The sequence below is a fragment of the Globicephala melas genome, chromosome 1 (genome assembly GCF_963455315.2).
Source record: "Globicephala melas chromosome 1, mGloMel1.2, whole genome shotgun sequence".
Lineage (NCBI taxonomy): Eukaryota > Metazoa > Chordata > Mammalia > Artiodactyla > Delphinidae > Globicephala > Globicephala melas.
Genome location: NC_083314.1, coordinates 120313956 through 120332286, shown reverse-complemented (window position 1 = coordinate 120332286; position 18331 = coordinate 120313956). Strand labels below are relative to the sequence as shown.

The window sequence follows — 18331 nt, the reverse complement described above, 5'->3', positions numbered from 1 at the left end:
CTGCGCTTCCTGGACTTCGGTGGCTATTTCCTTTCCCATGTTAGGAAAGTTTTCGACTATAATCTCTTCAAATATTTTCTTTGATAAGTTTCTTTCCTTCTCTTCTCTCCTTCTGGGACCCCTATAATTCGAATGTTGGTGTGTTTAATATTGTCCCAGAGGTCTCTTAGGCTGTCTTCATTTCTTTTCATTCTTTTTTTCTTTATTCTGTTCCGTGGCAGTGAATTCCACCATTCTGTCTTCCAGGTCACTTATCCGTTCTTCTGCCTCAGTTATTGTGCTATTGATTCTTTCTAGTGTATTTTTCCTGTCAGTTATGGTATTGTTTATCTCTGTTTGTTTGTTCTTTAATTCTTCTAGGTGTTTGTCCTTTAATTCTTCTCGGTCTTTGTTAAACATTTCTTGCATCTTCTCGATCTTTGCCTCCATTCTTTTTCTGAGGTCCTGGATCATCTTCACTATCATTATTCTGAATTCTTTTTCTGGAAGTTTACCTATCTCTACTTCATTTAGTTGTTTTTCAGGGGTTTTATATTGTTTCTTCATCTGGTACAAAGTCCTCTGCCTTTTCACTTTGTCTGTCTTTCTGTGAATGGGGTTTTCCTTCCACAGGCTGCAGAATTTTAGTTCTGCTTCTGCTGTCTGTACTCTGGTGAATGAAGCTATCTAAGAGGCTTGTGCACACTACCTGATGGGAGGGACTGGTGGTGGGTTGAGCTGACTGTTGATCTGGTGGGCAGAGCTCAGTAACACTTTAATCTGCTTGTCTGCTGATGGGTGGGGCTGGGTTCCCTCCCTGTTGGGTGTTTGGCCTGAGGCGACCCAGCACTGGAGCCTACAGGCCCTTTGGTGGGGCTAATGGCCATCTCTGGGAGGGCTCACAGCAAGGAGTACTTCCCAGAACTTCTGCTGCCAGTGTCTTTGTCCCCACAGTGAGCCATCGCCACCCTGTCTCTGCAGGATACCCTCCAACACTAGCAGGTAGGTCTGGGTCAGTCTCCTATGGGGTCACTGCTCCTTCCCCTGGTCCTGATGCACACACTACTTTGTGTGTGCCCTCCAAGACTGGAGTCTCTGTTTCCCCCAGACCTGTCAATGTCCTGCATCAAATCCCACTAGCCTTCAAAGTCTGATCCTCTAGGAATTCCTCCTCCTGTTGCCGGACACCCAGGTTGGAAAGGCTGACGTGGGGCTCAGAACCTTCACTCCAATGGGTGGACTTCTGTGGTATAAGTGTTCTCCAGTTTGTGAGTCGCCCACCCAGCAGTTGTGGGATTTGATTTTATTGTGATTGCACCTCTCCTACCATCTCATTGCAGGTTCTCCTCTGTCTTTGGATGTGGCGTATCTTTTTTGGTGAGTTCCAGTGTCTTCCTTTCGATGACTGTTCAGCAGTTAGTTGTGATTCTGGTGCTCTCGCAATAGGGAGTGAGTGCACGTCCTTCTATTCCACCATCTTCATTTCTTTTCCCTATTGCTCTTTACTTTAAAGTAACTTTAGAATAAACTGGCTTACCTAAACTCTTAATAGAAAAACATCTGTGTTGTTTACACTTTATTTTACATTTTGATGTAAATACTTCCCAATGGAACGCATGCCTCTTATTGGAGCAGCTTAGCATTTTGATAACTACTGAGGCAATGCAGGGAGAGCATGCGCTACCTCAGTCTCTGGCCTCAGATCTCTAGGTTTTATCATTTTCATAATCTCTTTAAGCCTCGATTTTTTGACCTAAGAAATGGCAATAATAATTTTGGGGGGTAACAGCTTTATTGAGATACAATTCACATGCTATATAATTCATGTATTTAAAGTACACAATTGAATAAGTTTTAGCATATTCACAGATTTGCACAACTAGTACCACAGTCTAAGTTTAGAATATCTCACTACCCCATACCCATTAGAAGTCCCATACCCTTTAAGGAGTCCCCTCCATTTCCTCTCAGCCCTTTGTGCCCTGGGCGGTCACTAACTTACTTTCTCAATAGATTTTCCTATTCTGGAGGTTCATGTAAACAGAATCATACAGGAACATAATCTTTTATGACTGGCTTCTTAACATGTTTTCAAGGTTTACCCATGTTGTAGCATGTATCAGTACTTCATTCCTTTTTATGGCCAAATAATATTCCATTATATGAATATACTACATTTTATTCATCCATTCATCAGTTGATAGACATTTGGGTTGCTTTCGTTTTTTAGCTATTATGCATAATGCTACTATGCACATTCATGTACAAATTTTTACTTCAATGTATGTTCTCATTTCTCTTGGTTATTGTCTAAGCGTAGAATTGCTGGGCCATGTGGTACTCTATGTTTAACATTCTGAGGAACTGAATCTGCAATATTTGGATGTGTATGGAATAGATATTTTAAATTAGCATCTAGAACAATACTCTGAGTTCTAGATGCCTTGGTTGGCTTAGTTCTGACTTGTAGAGGAGTCTTGTCAAACACTCTTGGGTGGGTGATAAGAACAAAGATACAAGGGCCAGTATATGTCCTATGGCATTGTGTAGATTTAAAGGAGGTCTTGAGTTATTGCTGGGGACTCTGCAGGTTTTAGCAGTTAATGGAAACGGTAATTGGGTATATGAATTACCTAAAAGAATTCATTTACTTAGGTAATGTCATTGGTTTTAATTGTCAAAGTGCTAGACTTTGGTCAGGTTTAATGTTGTCACTTGATAAGCACTGTTTCCATCAATAATTAGTGAAGTACACTGGTCATATATTGTCTCAGATGGACTGAGCAGTAATCCTAAATGTCTGAAATAAAATATCAGATATACCCAATCAGTGTAGTTAAATACGACTTCGGTGCTTTCTGCCTGTGCCCCACTCCTAAGAGCTGGCTCTTTTCTTATAGGTCCCTTTTATGTGTTCCTCAATGACCTCCCCTCCCCCTGCCTTGCTGGGCACTTTTCACTGTTTCATTTCCTAATACTTTGAAAAAATCTGTAGCTAACCTTTTATCAATAGATGGTCCACTTAACTCCTGATTTCAACATACGACCTTTTAAGATAACTGAAGCCTGCTACATTCTGTGGTGTTCACATGGTCCACAGGAAAACTTTTCTTGCAAGATTGCTAGTATAGGGCATTTCTGCTGCAGCCCTCTCTCTCTGCTCAGTCATCAAAGGCCTCTTTGGGTAGTCTGTTGCCTTTAGATTTTTCAGGTGACATAAACTACAGGGCACAGAGGTCAAATTGTCTGAATTTCTTAAAATTCTTTCACTTGGCTCAAGGTGGTGATAGGACGGAATAAGCAAGTACCCTTCTCTCTCCACTCTTGGGGAAGAAGAATGAAAAAGGCACAGCACTCCAGAAAATTGTCTCCTGAGTATTTCCATTCTCCAATCTTTTTTGATCAATTCTGCCACATCATTCCCTGGAGGTACATGAGGGCTAAAAGTTGCTAAATGGGCTGCCCTTTCTCCTAGCATGCCCTGTGTGGATGATTTAGCATTCTTTTTTAGAATGTTCAGGGCACTTGGCATCTATTTTGCTCAGCTTTGGAGCTTCTGCTGAAAGACATGGAAAAGTCCCACTTGATATGCCATATATCTTAGAAATATGTGCCAGGGAATGTTCTAAGTTCTTAACCATTTTTTGATGTCATTGGATTTTGATGTCAATGGATTCCATTGACATTCTGGTAAATCCTATGGACCCCTTTCTCAAAGTAATGTTTCTATGCATATAAAATAAAATATGTAGGATTACCAAGGAAACCAATTATATGGAAATAAGAGTTTTATCCTTGGATTCCACAGAAGTACAAGTAACCCAAGTTAAAAACTTATATAAGAATCTTAGGTGGGGAGGGATAAATGGGAGATTGGGATCGACATACACACCACCATATAAAATAGATAACTATGGGACTTCCCTGGTGGCACCGTTGTTAAGAATCTGCCTGCCAATGCATGGGACATGGGTTCGAGCCCTGGTCCAGGAAGATCCCACATGCCATGGAGCAACTAAGCCTGTGCGCAACTACTGAGCCTGTGTGACACAACTACTGAAGCCTGCATGCCTAGAGCCCATGCTCCACAACAAGAGAAGTCACCGCAATAAGCCCGCACACCGCAACAAAGGGTAGCCCCCGCTCGCCGCAACTAGAGAAAGCCCACGCACAGCAAGGAAGACCCAACACAGCCATAAATAAACAAATAAATTTATTTTAAAAAAGAGGATATATGTATATGTATAACTGACTCACTTTGCTGTACAGCAGAAAGTAACACAACATTGTACATCAACTATAATCTAATAAAAAATTTTTTAATCCTAAAAAAATACCTATATAAGATTCTTAGTGCTTTACAAGTATTATTACATTTCTCTTCTCAACATCCCAATGAGGAAACTGAGGCATAATGAGGGTTAGTACCTTGCCTAAGACCATGCACCTAGTAAGTGGCAGAGAAAGAATTCAAACCGTGGCAATCTGACTCCACAGTATTGTTCAATACTACGCAGACAGGATACCCAAATTCACTAATGGTTGATGTAGCAAGTACCTCAGTATTTGAACAATAGCAACAACTAATATTATTTCATGAATTCCACTTCCTGGTTTGGTGAGCACTACATGATGACTTTGGTTATCTGGGAGAGGATCAGACCTTTAGAATTAATCCAAGTGCCATTTTTTTTTTTCCTGGGCCAGGATAGCAGAAGATATCAAAGATATCAATGTTCAAATATAAGACTGTGTCCATCTGTTGCTAACATCCACATGGACCACCCTGTCCTATGGTTTAAGCTACTATTTGTTCAGTTTTCTTTCGCTTCTAGCTAACAGCATCCTACCTGATATATTCAATAATGACTAAGATTGAATATTCTGGTAACCCAGGAGAAGGGAGGCTTGGAGCAAATTACACTGATTTAGCAAAATAAATACAATCTGATAGTTCTTATTCTCCTGTTAAAGAGTAAAATCCATACCCAGTGTGTAATAATACCTTTCTCATAATGGTTATTGTGGAATTAAAGGAGAGAGTGTTCATAGGAAAGTTGCTTTAAGTGGGAGTCATCATTATTACTGTTCTTCCCATTAGGCTGAACGTTTGGAAGTTGTGGGAAATAGGGAGGAGGCACAGACAGGAGATGGAGGAATAAACAAACATAGCCTTACAAATTCCAGGTTCTTTAAGTGTCAAGAGCACTGTTCACAAGTGCACAATACTTTCACACACAACTCAGTCTGTGTATTTTTAGCTATTGTTCATCCGGTAACGTCAGACACTGGCATTACCATTCTCCCTATTTTCCATTTCACTAAATGGGAATTTCGAACACTACCAGAAAAGACTGTTCATTCTTGATTCTTAGATAGGAATAGTAGCATGTGCTCTCATGTTTTAGCAATCCTTACAAAATTATTTTGTCTTTTCACCACAAATATGCTCAGAAATTGGAATTTTAAAATCTGCAATTCTGATGGAATGTTTTGGCTCAGGACTGCACATAGAAACAGCATGTTGTTTTCTGTTGTTCTCCCTCCCACCCTATTAGTTTACTGTGTATTAGACAGAACCTCGGAGCTGTGAATACATTGCCTAACCCCCCAGAGTTGACCATATTCACATATTATTTGGTAGCCTAATTCAGTAGGAAATGTGGAGAAAAGCTAAAGAGGAATTGAAATCAATAATAACTTCATCATTACTACAGGATTGGAATACCTCAACATTAATTTGTTTGGGGGCTGAGCGTCTATAGTAGTTCTTAATCTGGGACCTGTGGATTGGTTTTGGGCATCTAACCTCATATATATATATATATATATATATATATACACACACACACACACACACACACACACAATTTTTTCTTTTAATAGTATGTGAGTGTATTTTTTTAACACTGTATTTAAATGACATATGGGGAAAAGGCCCCATAGTTTTCACCAGATTCATAGTATGGTCCTAGAGCCCTCAAATGGTTACGAACTAGGGTGCTAGCTCTTGACAGCACTGTAAGAGGACGCAATTCTTCCATTCTGTATTTTACATCTATCTGGCAGGGCGAGAGCCTCTACCCTAAACAAAAATGGCGGGAGCTGCTTCACACGTAGCCCCTCACGCAGAAAGGCTAGGAGGCCCCCGCGACTTTCTCTCCACCGTCCCACTCCTGACCCCGGAAGGACTCCGCCCCCGGGGTCGGCCTGCGGCTCGCTGCGGCGGGGAAGTAGGCGTGGGCAGGCTACACGTACCCTGGAGCGCCAGGTACGCGGATGGAGCAGGCGGGCGGAGGGTCGGGTGGGGTCGCAGCGGACACGGGGTAGAGGCTGCAGGGCGGGCAAGAGCGCCAGCCTGCGACCTCTGGACTCCGAGTGTGGGTGGAAGAACAGAAAGCCGGAGGGAGGCCCGCCCGGGACCGCTGAATCAGGGTGGGCTGGCGACCGCTTGGAGCCGGAGCGAGGGTCGGTCGGGGCGGCTGAACCGAGAGGGAGCCCCTTTCCTGGTCTTCTTGGTAAAGAAAAAGGAAGCCCTCAGAGGAGAGCGCGGTGGGGGTGAGGGAGGCCTGAGGGAGGGGCTAGTGTGGTACAAGTTCCTGCAAGAATGTCAGTGGTTTGAGCAGGGAGTGGTTTTTGGATGTGGAAGATTACGCTTTCCTTGAAGATGCTTTCCGAGAATAATTTAGCATCGGGAGGTTTGTGGCGTTAGAGGCCTAATGTAAATAAAGTTTTTCAACTTTTATTTTCTGGAGGGAGGACTCCAAAAGGTCTTGCTCGTGCACAGACCTTTATTTTTTATCATTATTGCAAGTAAGCATTTTTTGCTGTATTTCAAGGATCTTCTCAGATTTCGGTTGTATAGATTATCAAAATTTTGTGGATATTTTAGACTTTCATTCTTGCTTGGATTATAAAGTTCAATTTTAGGGTGTTTAAGAAACAAATTCTATTTATGACACTTATTTTTAACTCTCTCGTGGTTAGAATGGAGAGAAGCGAGTAATATTACAGAGTATAATATTTTTAGTGATGTTTTAGACCCCCCTCTCGAAATTCGAATAATCATGAAACTGCCTTCATGTTTTTTAAAATTAATATTTATGAAAGCAACTGAAATGACCAGTTTTTAAAAGCTATTCAGTTATTAGTGATTAAGTTTGGAATCACTTCCTCAGTGATTTTAAATGAAAGGGAATGAGGTGGTTAGAATGCAAAAATAGAAATTTGTCAGAATTCTTTTAAGAAAACCCCTGCAGCAAATTGAAGTGATTGCTTTATTTTCTTTCTCCTCTGCTTAAAAATCTGGAACTTTGTTATGGAGAAAATCACTTTGGGTGAATTACTCTCAGTATCTTTTTTTTTTTTTTAATTCAATAGCACAGATAGCTTTAATGATCCAGAATCTATTTCATTACCAAAAATGTTTCTCTAAAAGAAATTGTCAGGTTTTTGGGGGGTTTTTTTTGAGGGGGGGGATAAATGTGCTTCCCCTCCTTTTTTTTGTGTAACATTTCAAAAAAGAAGTACATGTAGGCACTTAAACAATCAAATATTACAGAAGCACTTATAATGAAAAATAGTGGTTCCCTGCCCAGCCTCCCAACATCCCTAGTCTCATTCCTCAGAAGTCTATTTTTCACTTGTTTAACTGTTTCTTCATGATTTCCTTTGTATTTCTGAATAATATGTCTCTATCACAGTTTGTTGGTTAGAATAAATGTACTTCAATTAGAACTAATTACACTGAGCTGAAATATTCTAATTAGAATATGAGTGAGGGGGAATTAAGTTTATACTCCTTTAGTGTCCCTAATAGGGAAAAGGTAAACGGTCAGTAGCAGTAACCCACCTTAAGAAGTATTACTGTGCTTGATGTGAAAGGAAACTACTACTTAATCAGTAGTTTTTGTTTGTTTGTTTGTTTGTTTGTTTGTCGGTACGCGGGTCTCTCACTGCTGTGGCCTCTCCCGTTGCGGAGCACAGGCTCCGGACGCGCAGGCCCAGCGGCCATGGCTCACGGGCCCAGCCGCTCCGCAGCACGTGGGATCTTCCCGGACTGGGGCACGAACCCGCGTCCTGCATCGGCAGGCGGACTCTCAACCACTGCGCCACCAGGGAAGCTCTTAATCAGTAGTTTTGATAGTTGTCCGAAAAAAAAAAAAAACGGGGGTTATTAACGGAAGGGATTGGTCTACTAGAGTTTAGAAAAAGAGAGCAGAGATATATGCAGAAATAAAGGACTTAAAGTATAGCAAATAAGTTTTTATAGAGGGATTGTTGGTAGTTTCTGTTTTCTCTTTGGTAGTTTGTACAGCACTCTGCAAGGGAAAGAAGTATTGAATTCGGTAGGCCTAAACATTCTGGCTAGTGGGGAAGCCTACTCTTGTACATCAGGCTCTTTCCCAGCTTGTATGAAATATTCCTTAGGGTCCATTAATTTTGTGCTCACCACACAGCCTTTTATACTTAATTCAACTCCCTGCAATGTCTTATTTCAGAAAGGGTATGTTTCGATAGCATATAAAGGTATTCTTTCACTAGATAGTGTATTTCCTTATTATAAATGAGCAAATTTGTAAACTAATTTATATTAATACTCTGTGAATTTGTTTAGTGTGTATCCAGCTGGGTACACTGATAAAATTGAGTTTCTGGCTCTACAAAGCATAGACCCAGACCCTGAACCATCATATTTCTGTCAGTGTTGTGCTACCTTTAAGGGCCTCTCTCAGTGATGACTGCCTTCTCTGTGGACAACTGATGTTTCCTTCTTTGGTTTCAATAGAAATAGGCATTCAAACAATATTAAAATTTCATAGCATGTATGTCATTTCTTTCAAGAGCTTTAAAATGGGATAGTAGGATCAACTATATTCCAGTATAAAATAAAAATTTTTCTAAAACGGGACAGTAGGAGAATAAATGCATGAGTTGTGAAGTTCAGTGAGCCCTGAGGTTCATTTTTAGCCCCTAGAGTCAAGATTCCAATCAGATTTCTTTCAGTACCTGCCCCCACCCAATGCTGTTATTGGAAGGAAATAAGTGGGAAGAAAAATATTTTAAATTACTATTTAACAGCTGAAACAATTATTTAACCAGAAAAGAGAGAATCTAGAACCTGCAGTTTTCTAAGGAAAATTTACTACTTGAACTCAAAATTGAAATCTAACTCATTTTCTTTTTGGTTACTTTGGTGATTAATAAACTTTTAGCTCAAGTAAATTTGGCTCAGAATGTTATTTTCTTCAGGTTAGTGTGCAAAAAAGACAGCTGTTTAATTAAGTGCAAAAAAGAAAGCTGTTTAAAAAGAGTTAAATTTTCAATTTGTATCTTTCATTTATAGAATAACCAGAAATCTTTGTGGCTAATATATTTTTTGTTTCATTTATTGAAGATTAGAAGAGGAGTCATGTCAGAAGAAACAGTAAGTGAATCACAGTTTTCCCTGAGGACAGCAGCACTAAGAGTGTTTGATCTTCCTCTGTCTTGGTACTATTCTCTCTGCCAGGTAAAAAAAAAAAAAAAAATGAAATACGAAGTTGAATAATAAGTCTGTTGCTCAGAGCGTATTGTGTTTACAGTATTTAAATTTCATTTGGGTTTTAAATGCTTCAAAGTGTTTATTAAAGTAGTTTAAAACTTACTTGGTTTTTATTTATTTCACGTTTTTTTGTTGTTATCATATTCATAACTCTTAAAAGGAGAGTGTATTACTTTAAAAAAATCTTCCTACCTTAAGTGAATTTACAGTCTATTACAGTTATTTTCAGAGAATTATATTATTCAGATAGGCTTGTTCTCACTATTACAGTCCTTTAATTTTAACTTTATTTTATTGTGGTAAAATATATGTAACATAAAATTTACCATTTTAGGGCTTCCCTGGTGGCGCAGTGGTTGAGAGTCCGCCTGCCGATGCAGGGGACACAGGTTCGTGCCCCGGTCCGGGAAGATCCCACATGCCACGGAGCGGCTGGGCCCATGAGCCATGGCCGCTGGGCCTGCGCGTCCGGAGCCTGTGCTCCGCAACAGGAGAGGCCACAACAGTGAGAGGCCCGCGTACCGCAAAAAAAAAAAAAAAAAATTTACCATTTTAACCATTTTTAAATGTGCAGTTCAGTAGCATTAGGTACATTGACACTATTGTGCAACCAATCTTGAGAACTCTTTTCATCTTGCAAAACTGGAACTCTGGAGCCACTAAACAGCAATTCTTTATTCCCGCTCCCACCAGCCACTGGCAACCACCATTCTCTATTCTGTCTCTATGGATTTGATTTGACTACTCTAGGTACCTCATAAGTGGAGTTACATAGTATTTGCCTTTTTGTGACTGGCTTACTTCACTTAGCAAAATGTTTTCAAGGTTCATCCATGTTGTAGCATGTGTCAGAATTCCCTCTTTTTCCCCAAGTTGGATAACATTTGATTTTATGAATATACCACATTTTGTTTATTCATTCATTCATTGCTGGAACTTGGGTTGCTTCTACCTTTTGGCTTTTGTGACTAATGCTGCTGTGAACATGACTGTACAAGTATCTATTCAGATTCCTGCTTTCAGTTATTTTGGGTATATACCCAGAAGTGAGATTTCTGCATCATATGGTAATTCTATTTTTAATTTTTTGAGGAATTGCCATACTGTTTATAATAGTGGTTGTACCATTTTTTATTTCTACCAGCACTGCACAAGGGTTCCAGTTTCTTTACATCATTGCCAACACTTGTTTTCTGTTTTTTTAATAGTAGCCACTCATGGTAGTGAGTTGGTATCTCACCGTGGTTTTGATTTGCATTTCCCTAATTAGTCATGTTGAGCATCTTTTCACGTGCTTACTATCCATTCGTGTATCTTATATAGAAACATAGAAGCTGCACGGCCTGCAGGATCCTAGTTCCCCGACCAGGGATTGAACTCAGGCCCTAGCAGTGAAAGCACTGAGTCCTAAGCACTGGACCGCCAGGGAATTCCCAATCCTTATTTGTGTGTGTATATATGTGTGTGTGTGTGTGTGTGTGTGTGTGTGTATTTTTTTTTTTGTTGCCGTACGTGGGCCTCTCACTACTGTGGCCTCTCCCGCCGCGGAGCACAGGCTCCAGATGCGCAGGCTCAGCGGCCATGGCTCACGGGCCCAGCTGCTCCACGGCATGTGGGATCTTCCCGGATTGGGGCACAAACCCATGTCCCCTGCATCGGCAGGCAGACTCTCAACCACTGTGCCACCCAGGAAGCCCATTTTTTAATTTTTTTTTTAAAATAAAATTTATTTATTTATTTTTTTGCCTGCATTGGGTCTTTCTTGCTGCACACAGCCTTTCTCTGTTTGCTGCGAGCAGGGGCTACTCTTCGTTGTGGTGCGTGGGCTTCTCATTGCAGTGGCTTCTCTTGTTGTGGAGCACGGGCTGTAGGTGCACGGGATTTAGTAGTTGTGACTCGCAGGCTCCGGAGTGCAGGCTCAGTAGTTGTGGCGCATGGGCTTAGTTGCTCCATGGCATGTGGGATCTTCCCGGATCAGGGCTTGAACTCGTGTCCTCTGCATTGACAGGTGGATTCTTAACCACTGTGCCACCAGGGAAGTCCCTCCTGTTATTTTTAATATATGCTTCTAATGCAGTTTACACTCCATTGTAGTAAATAAAAAGATACGTATGGAAAGTAGCATTTATTTCACTAAACTTAAACACTGAATTTCATCAAATCTAAGATGATCATTTTTCACATTTCAACATTTCTAAAACTTCCTTGCATCTTAAAAGGAATAGTACCTTAGATTGATAAAATATAGTATAATTTTATTTTATTTTTCTCTCTTTTTCTTTTTTTCACCATGCCACACAGCATGTGGGATCTTAGTTTCCCAACCAGTTCCCCCACCTTAGTTCCCCCATCTTAGATCCCTGTGGATTGGATCCACGCCCTGTTCTGTGGAAGTGTGGAGTCTTAACCACTGGACTGCTGGGGAAGTCCCCTAGTATAATTTTATATAGGCGAGGATGTTACACAGATAAGATGTATGAGAATAATACTGGTTAGTATTCACTATGTTTAAGACATTAGTTAGGTCATCTTTACATATAATGTCTCTAATCCTTAAAATAACCCTGGAATTTCTGTATCATCTCCATTTTACAAATCTGGCAGCTTTTTAACAGCTTAATTAACTTGTCTAAAATTGCATATATGATATGGGATTTGAACTTGCATTTCTTTGATCCCGAAATCCATTTTCTCTCTCTTTCTTTCTTTTCCTTTTTAGGATTACATGATTAAAACAAAATTTGAAAAATACAGAAAAGAATTAAAGAGAAAATAAAAATTGCCAACAACCCCTCTATAAAAGTTTACTGGCTGTACTTTACTTAGGTCTTTTATTTCTGCATATATCTCTCTGCTTCCCAATCCCTCATTCCCCACCCTCACCACTCTGTCCCCCTCATTTGAGATTATAAAGTTGTATATTTTGAGCATTTTCTCTGTCATTAAAAATGCTTTATAAGTATAGGTGTACTATAGTTTATTGAATATTTCTCTATTTTTGAGTTTTTGGGTTGTTTCAGCAGTTCATTATTTATATTTAAATCTTTGTCCAATTTTTATATTTTTATTAAGGTAGATTCCTAGAGATGAAAATATTGAGTCTAAGTGTTTGGTATTTATTCTTTTATTCGTTTATGTTATCACACCATTTGGATGACATTTAAAAAGACCAGCAACAGGACATAGCAGCACCCACTGTGTGTAAAACACTGTGTTAGAGATTTTATATTGGTTACATTTACAAACTCTTTAAACCTTACAATGATTCTAAAGTAATATTATTCTTTAAAATTTATTATTTGAATAGCTAATACATTTACATGGTACAAAAAACAATACACACACACACACACACACACACACACACACACATACACACGTACATACATGGAGATGTTTTCTCTCAATTCCTATCCACTTCTATAGGTAACCGTTTAGATTACTTGAATATCTTTCAAGGTTTCTTTATTCAGATATCAGCAAAAGCAATTATATTTTCCTTCCTTCCTTCCTTCCTTCCTTCCTTCCTTCCTTCCTTCCTTCCTTCCTTCCTTCCTCCCTCCCTCCCTCCCTCCCTCCCTCCCTCCCTCCCTCCCTTCTTTCCTTCTTTTCTTCGGCTGTGTTGGGTCTTAGTTGTGGCGTGTGGGCTTCTCTTTAGTTGTGGCATGTGGGCTTCTCTCTAGTTGTGGCGTGTGGGCTCCAGAGCATGCGGGCTCAGCAGTTGTGGCACGCAGGCTTAGTTGCCCCACAGCATGTGGGATCTTAGGTCCCCAACCAGGGATCAAACCCGGGTCCCCTGCATTGGAAGGCGGATTCTTAACCACTGGACCACCAGGGAAGTCCTATATTCTGTTTTTTTAAAAATATTTATTTATTTATGGCTGTGTTGGGTCTTCATTGCTGTGCGCGGACATTCTCCACTTGCAGCAAGCAGGGGCTACTCTTCATTGTGCATGGGCTTCTCATTGTGGTGGCTTCTCTTGTTGCAGAGCACAGGCCCTAGGAGTGCGGGCTCAGTAGTTGTGGCTCGTAGGCTCTAGAGTGCAGGCTCTGTAGTTGTGGCGCATGGGCTTAGTTGCTCCACAGCGTGTGGGATCTTCCCAGACCAGGGCTTGAACCCGTGTCCCCTGCATTGGCAGGTGGATTCTTAACCACTGCACCACCAGGGAAGTCCCAATTATATATTCTTATTTTCTCTTTCTTATAGAAGGTATCATACTACTTATGTTCTTGCTTTTTTTATACTTAAAACATTTCCTGGAGATTTTTCCATATTAATATATGTAGTTTTTTGTTTTTGTTTTTATTCCTACAGCTACATGATGTTTCTGTATATGGACATTTGGGTTGTTTCTGATCTTGTTCATTACAAACAATGCTATAATGAATAAGCTTGATATACTTCAATTCACATAGGTACAGGTATAAGATAAACTTTTAGACTTTGGATTTCTGGGTCAAAGAGTAAATGTATTTAAATTTTGATGGATGTTGTTAAATTTCCTTCCATAAGGATAGTATTGTTTTGCACTCCCCAAAGCTTTGGGATTTTTGCCAGTTATTTTTGTGTGTTTTGTCCACACTGATTCTACTATACAACCTGCTTTTCAATCCTAAGAATAATTTTCTGAGGCCAGGACTATTGTCCACATTGTTCCATGGAATATTTTTTTAAAAAATAATATAAGGAATCATTGCAAGTAAACTTAAGGATACATCCTCTACTCTCAGTCATGGTATTGCGTATCCAAAACTCATTCCATGTTATGAAATGCACTAAGGTGGGTCAGCAACCTACAGGCTATGGGCCAAATCCTGGCCGCTGCCTGTTTTTACAAGTAAAGTTTTATTGGAACACAGCCACGTTCATTTGTTAATGTATTATCTGTGACTGATTTTGTGCTACAACAGCAGTGTTCAGTGGTTGCAGTAGAGACTGTATGTTCCACAAGCCTAAAATAATTTACCTGGCCTTTACCAAAAAAGTTTGTTGGCCCTGTACTAAGAGAGTAGGCTATAGTTGGAATAGCATCAAAGGACCAAGAAAAGACCAAGGAAAAGCTCAGAGTTCTTGTTCAGACAGTTCTGTAGCTTTAAATAGTTTTGTTGATTCTCCAAATTCAGAGTGTTATGTGGAAAAGGCTAAGAATTAACTAAGCACTTAAAAAATAAAAATCTGTCTAAATGTAGTGTGGTATCTTGAGTTGGCCTTAGAATAGAAAAAGAACATTAGTGGGAAAACTGGTAAAATCAGAATATATAGTTTAGTTAATATTGTACTAATGTTAATTTCTCAGTTTTGACAAGAGTACTATGGTTATGTAGGATGTTACTATCAGAGAAAAACTGAGTGGTATGGGAACTTTCTCTACTATCTTTGCAACTTTTCTGTAAATTTAAAATTATTTCAGAGACCCGTGAGATGCAAGTAGGAGCAGTGTACAGGGTAGTTGTCTCTGAGGGGTGGCAAGGGAAAAGGATTAACCATGTCGTCTTTGATCAGAAAGGTGATCAGCACCGTGAAAGCCCCAGCGGCCATTGGTCCCTACAGTCAGGCTGTGTTAGTCGACAGGACCATTTACATTTCAGGACAGCTAGGCATGGATCCTGCAAGTGGACAGCTTGTGCCAGGAGGGGTGGCAGAAGAGGCTAAACAAGCTCTTCCAAACTTGGGTGAAATTCCGAAAGCAGCAGGCTATGCCTTCACCAATGTGGTAAAAACAACTGTTTTGCTTGCTGACATAAATGACTTCAATACTGTCAGTGACATCTACAAACAATATTTCCAGAGTAGTTTTCCTGCAAGAGCTGCTTACCAGGTTGCTGCTTTGCCCAAAGGAGGCCGTGTTGAGATTGAAGCAGTAGCTGTCCAAGGACCTTGTGACAACATCACTCTAAGTGGGCCCAGTGTTACTTAGTCTGGAATTTTAATAATGTTTTTAAATTAATTCTTAATTCTTACAGTCTTTGTTGGAAAGTGTAAGGTTGACTGAAATATCTGAAGTTATTATGGAAATACCATATAATAAGGGGAATTGAACATGAGTTGAAGATTAATAATGAATCTAGTTACTGAAGTTATAAATTACACTTCTATAACACTCATATTACTGGATGTGGGAAAAGAGACACACATTACATAGTTACTCAGAAAAATAAAAATAAAGGGAAATAACATGTAGGAAAGATGAGTTACTATTCCTGAGAAATAATAAAGAGCACACCTAATTCAGTTAAACTATTAATTTAATGATGTGAAATATTTAGTTTTCATGTCAGATACATGATTCTGCTTTTACTTGAGTAAAATTATTTAAGTTTGAATGTTAGAGGTAAAGGAGAAGAAACTGGACCAAATTTTATATAGATAATATTTTTCTAATGGAAATAAAATAGCATGCAGATTTTAAAAACTAAATAAAATAAAATCAAAATAAGGTGTTTGTTTAAAAACATTTTTTTTAATTAAAATAATAAGAGTACATATTTTTGGAATGTGTACTATGTGTCAGATATAACTTTACGTATGTTATCTCCTTTCACAACAACCCTGTGAGGAAGACGGTATTATTCTCATTTGTCCAAAGGTCACAGTTAGCATATGACATGTGGTGTGTTCAAGTTACCAGAGAGATTCATTCAAACTATGTTTATTGAGTATCTACTCTGTTTCAGTTGATATAAAGTGGTGAACAAGATCTAGATATAATCCCTGGCATTATTGAGCTTAGAACTTCAGTAACGCTCTTAAGAGTCCCCCTGCCAAAAAAAAAAAGGAGTGTTAAGTACTGTGTTAGAGGAATAGATCAACTTAGTTCTAGTTAGAACTTCATGCTGAATAAAGGGAAATAGGTTATTGGAGCAGGAGACGTGTGTGTGACTAAATAGCTATTCTGTCTCCAGAGAACATTAGATGAGGGGGGAAACTTGACAAGAACATTAAACAATGGCATCGGGTTATGGAGTGGGGAGGATTGTGAAATCTGAGCACCAGGAACAGTGTCTTATTCCTTTCTTTGTATTCTCAGTGTTTGGCCCATAAGTTGGTACTCAGTTCATGTTGAATGAATAGGACACATGTCTGGTTTCCATTTTGTCTGGGGGTAAGGAACTGTATCACCTCGAAAAGCCCCTCAGAATTTGGGATTCAGAGATGCAGTATTTTCAGTGTTCCAGGCAATGATAATAGGAAGTAATTGACTTTCCTCTGGGGAAGAAAGAAGTAACAAAATGAGAAGTGATAGGCAGGAGTAATAGAGACTTTCAAACCTTGTGTCATCTAGATTACTTGTGATAAAAATCTTTTCCTGGGAAATTTACCTTATTTTTGTCATGGAAAGGTTTCTTTTTTCATGAGATTAGGACTGTAAGTTGTAATGGGTCTTTTATGTAAAAATATTTAACATATACACAGAACTTGTATCTTAATAAAAGTGAATTGATTTATATTGTATTTGAATTCATATTAATAAAAGCATGTTATATTTCTGACAGTAGTTTTAATTTTGTATTTATGTCTCCTAATAGTTCTCTAACTTCAGTGCCCTAAGATATAGCAGAACTGACAATTTAAGAACATGTGATCACTTAGTTATGGCTGGGCCTGTGTTAATAGATTATTTTCTTTCTTTCCTTTATTTTTTCTTTTTTTTGGCTGCACCACATGGCTTATGGGATCTCAGTTCCCTGAGGAGGGATTGAAACCAGGCCACAGCAGTGAAAGTGCCGCATCCTAACCACTAGTCCACCAGGGAACTCCCAATAGATTATTTTCTTTAGTTGAGGTCTTAATTTTGTTATCTTACATTTGCTTATTCAGTAAATAGTAATTTTTATATTTGATCTAAGAAACATTTTTTGGGGGTAATGAAGTTAAGGCAGTTCATAAAATATAGTGAAAAGTAAGGTGTTCTTAATAATAGTGCTATTTTTTAGAATTTATTTTATTATTGGTTGTTTAGCATCCAAATTCCAGGAACTGTTTTGTTTTGTTTTTTTTCCCTGAATCTCATTTGCTTGCAGTGAACACTGGAGCTATGGTTCCAGAGGGAAAAACATAGAAATGGAAAGAAACAAAGATTTGGCAATTCCTGTATGGATACATTACTGAAGAGAATAATTCTTACAGTTTGCAAAAGGAAAAAATCTGAGGCAACATTGGAATGTTCCAATTTTCCATGATAGTTTTGGAAGAAATTAAATGGATTTGAAAGAAAAGTAGAGTAAGAATAGTTTTAACTTTTTGTTAGATTACAGTCGCTGAGGCCAAATAATAATGGCAAGTGGAGGTAAATAATTTCTGGTATACCAAAAATGAGCAGTTATTTTGGATTTATGTGTAGAACCAAGATGTTTTTTTTTTTATTTATTTAGTTTAAAAATTTTATTTATTATTTATTTTTGGCTGCATTGGGTCTTTGTTGCTGTGCGTGGGCTTTCTCTAGTTGTGGTGAGCGAGGGCTACTCCTTGTTGCGGCGCACGAGCTTCTCATTGCAGTGGCTCCTCTTGTTGCGGAGCACAGGCTCTAGGTGCATGGGCTTCAGTAGTTGTGGCTTGCGGGTTTTAGAGCGCAGGCTCAGTAGTTGTGAACGGGCTTAGTTGCTCCATGGCATGTGGGATCTTCCTGGACCAGGGCTTGAACCCGTGTCCCTTGCATTGGCAGGTGGGTTCTTAACCAGTGCACCACCAGGGAAGTCCCGAAGATGTTATTTTTCAAAAACAGCTTTATTGAGGTAAAATTGACACACGTTAAACTATACGTGTTTAAAGAATACAATTTAAGTTTTAACATATATGTGTATATGCCT

General features: G+C 39.2%; 1 protein-coding gene and 1 pseudogene across 8 annotated transcripts in view; both read left to right on the top strand.

Moving 5' to 3' along the window:
- Positions 1-6156: 6156 nt before the first annotated feature.
- The window catches only part of MIGA1 (mitoguardin 1), a 91199-nt gene continuing 79024 nt past the window's right edge, over positions 6157-18331 (top strand). For 5 of the 8 annotated variants that reach the window (XM_060304003.1, XM_060303999.1, XM_030866022.2 and 2 more), the window contains exons 1-2: positions 6157-6250; positions 9377-9490. In XM_060304003.1, the coding sequence (XP_060159986.1) occupies positions 9392-9490 (99 nt within the window). In that variant the 5' untranslated portion in view covers positions 6157-6250; positions 9377-9391. Of the gene's footprint in view, positions 6251-6292; positions 6498-9376; positions 9491-18331 lie in introns of those variants that run through there. The other 3 variants (XM_060303992.1, XM_030866023.2, XM_030866024.2) reach the window with 3 other exon arrangements.
- On the top strand, positions 15010-15548 carry LOC115858293 (2-iminobutanoate/2-iminopropanoate deaminase pseudogene; annotated as a pseudogene).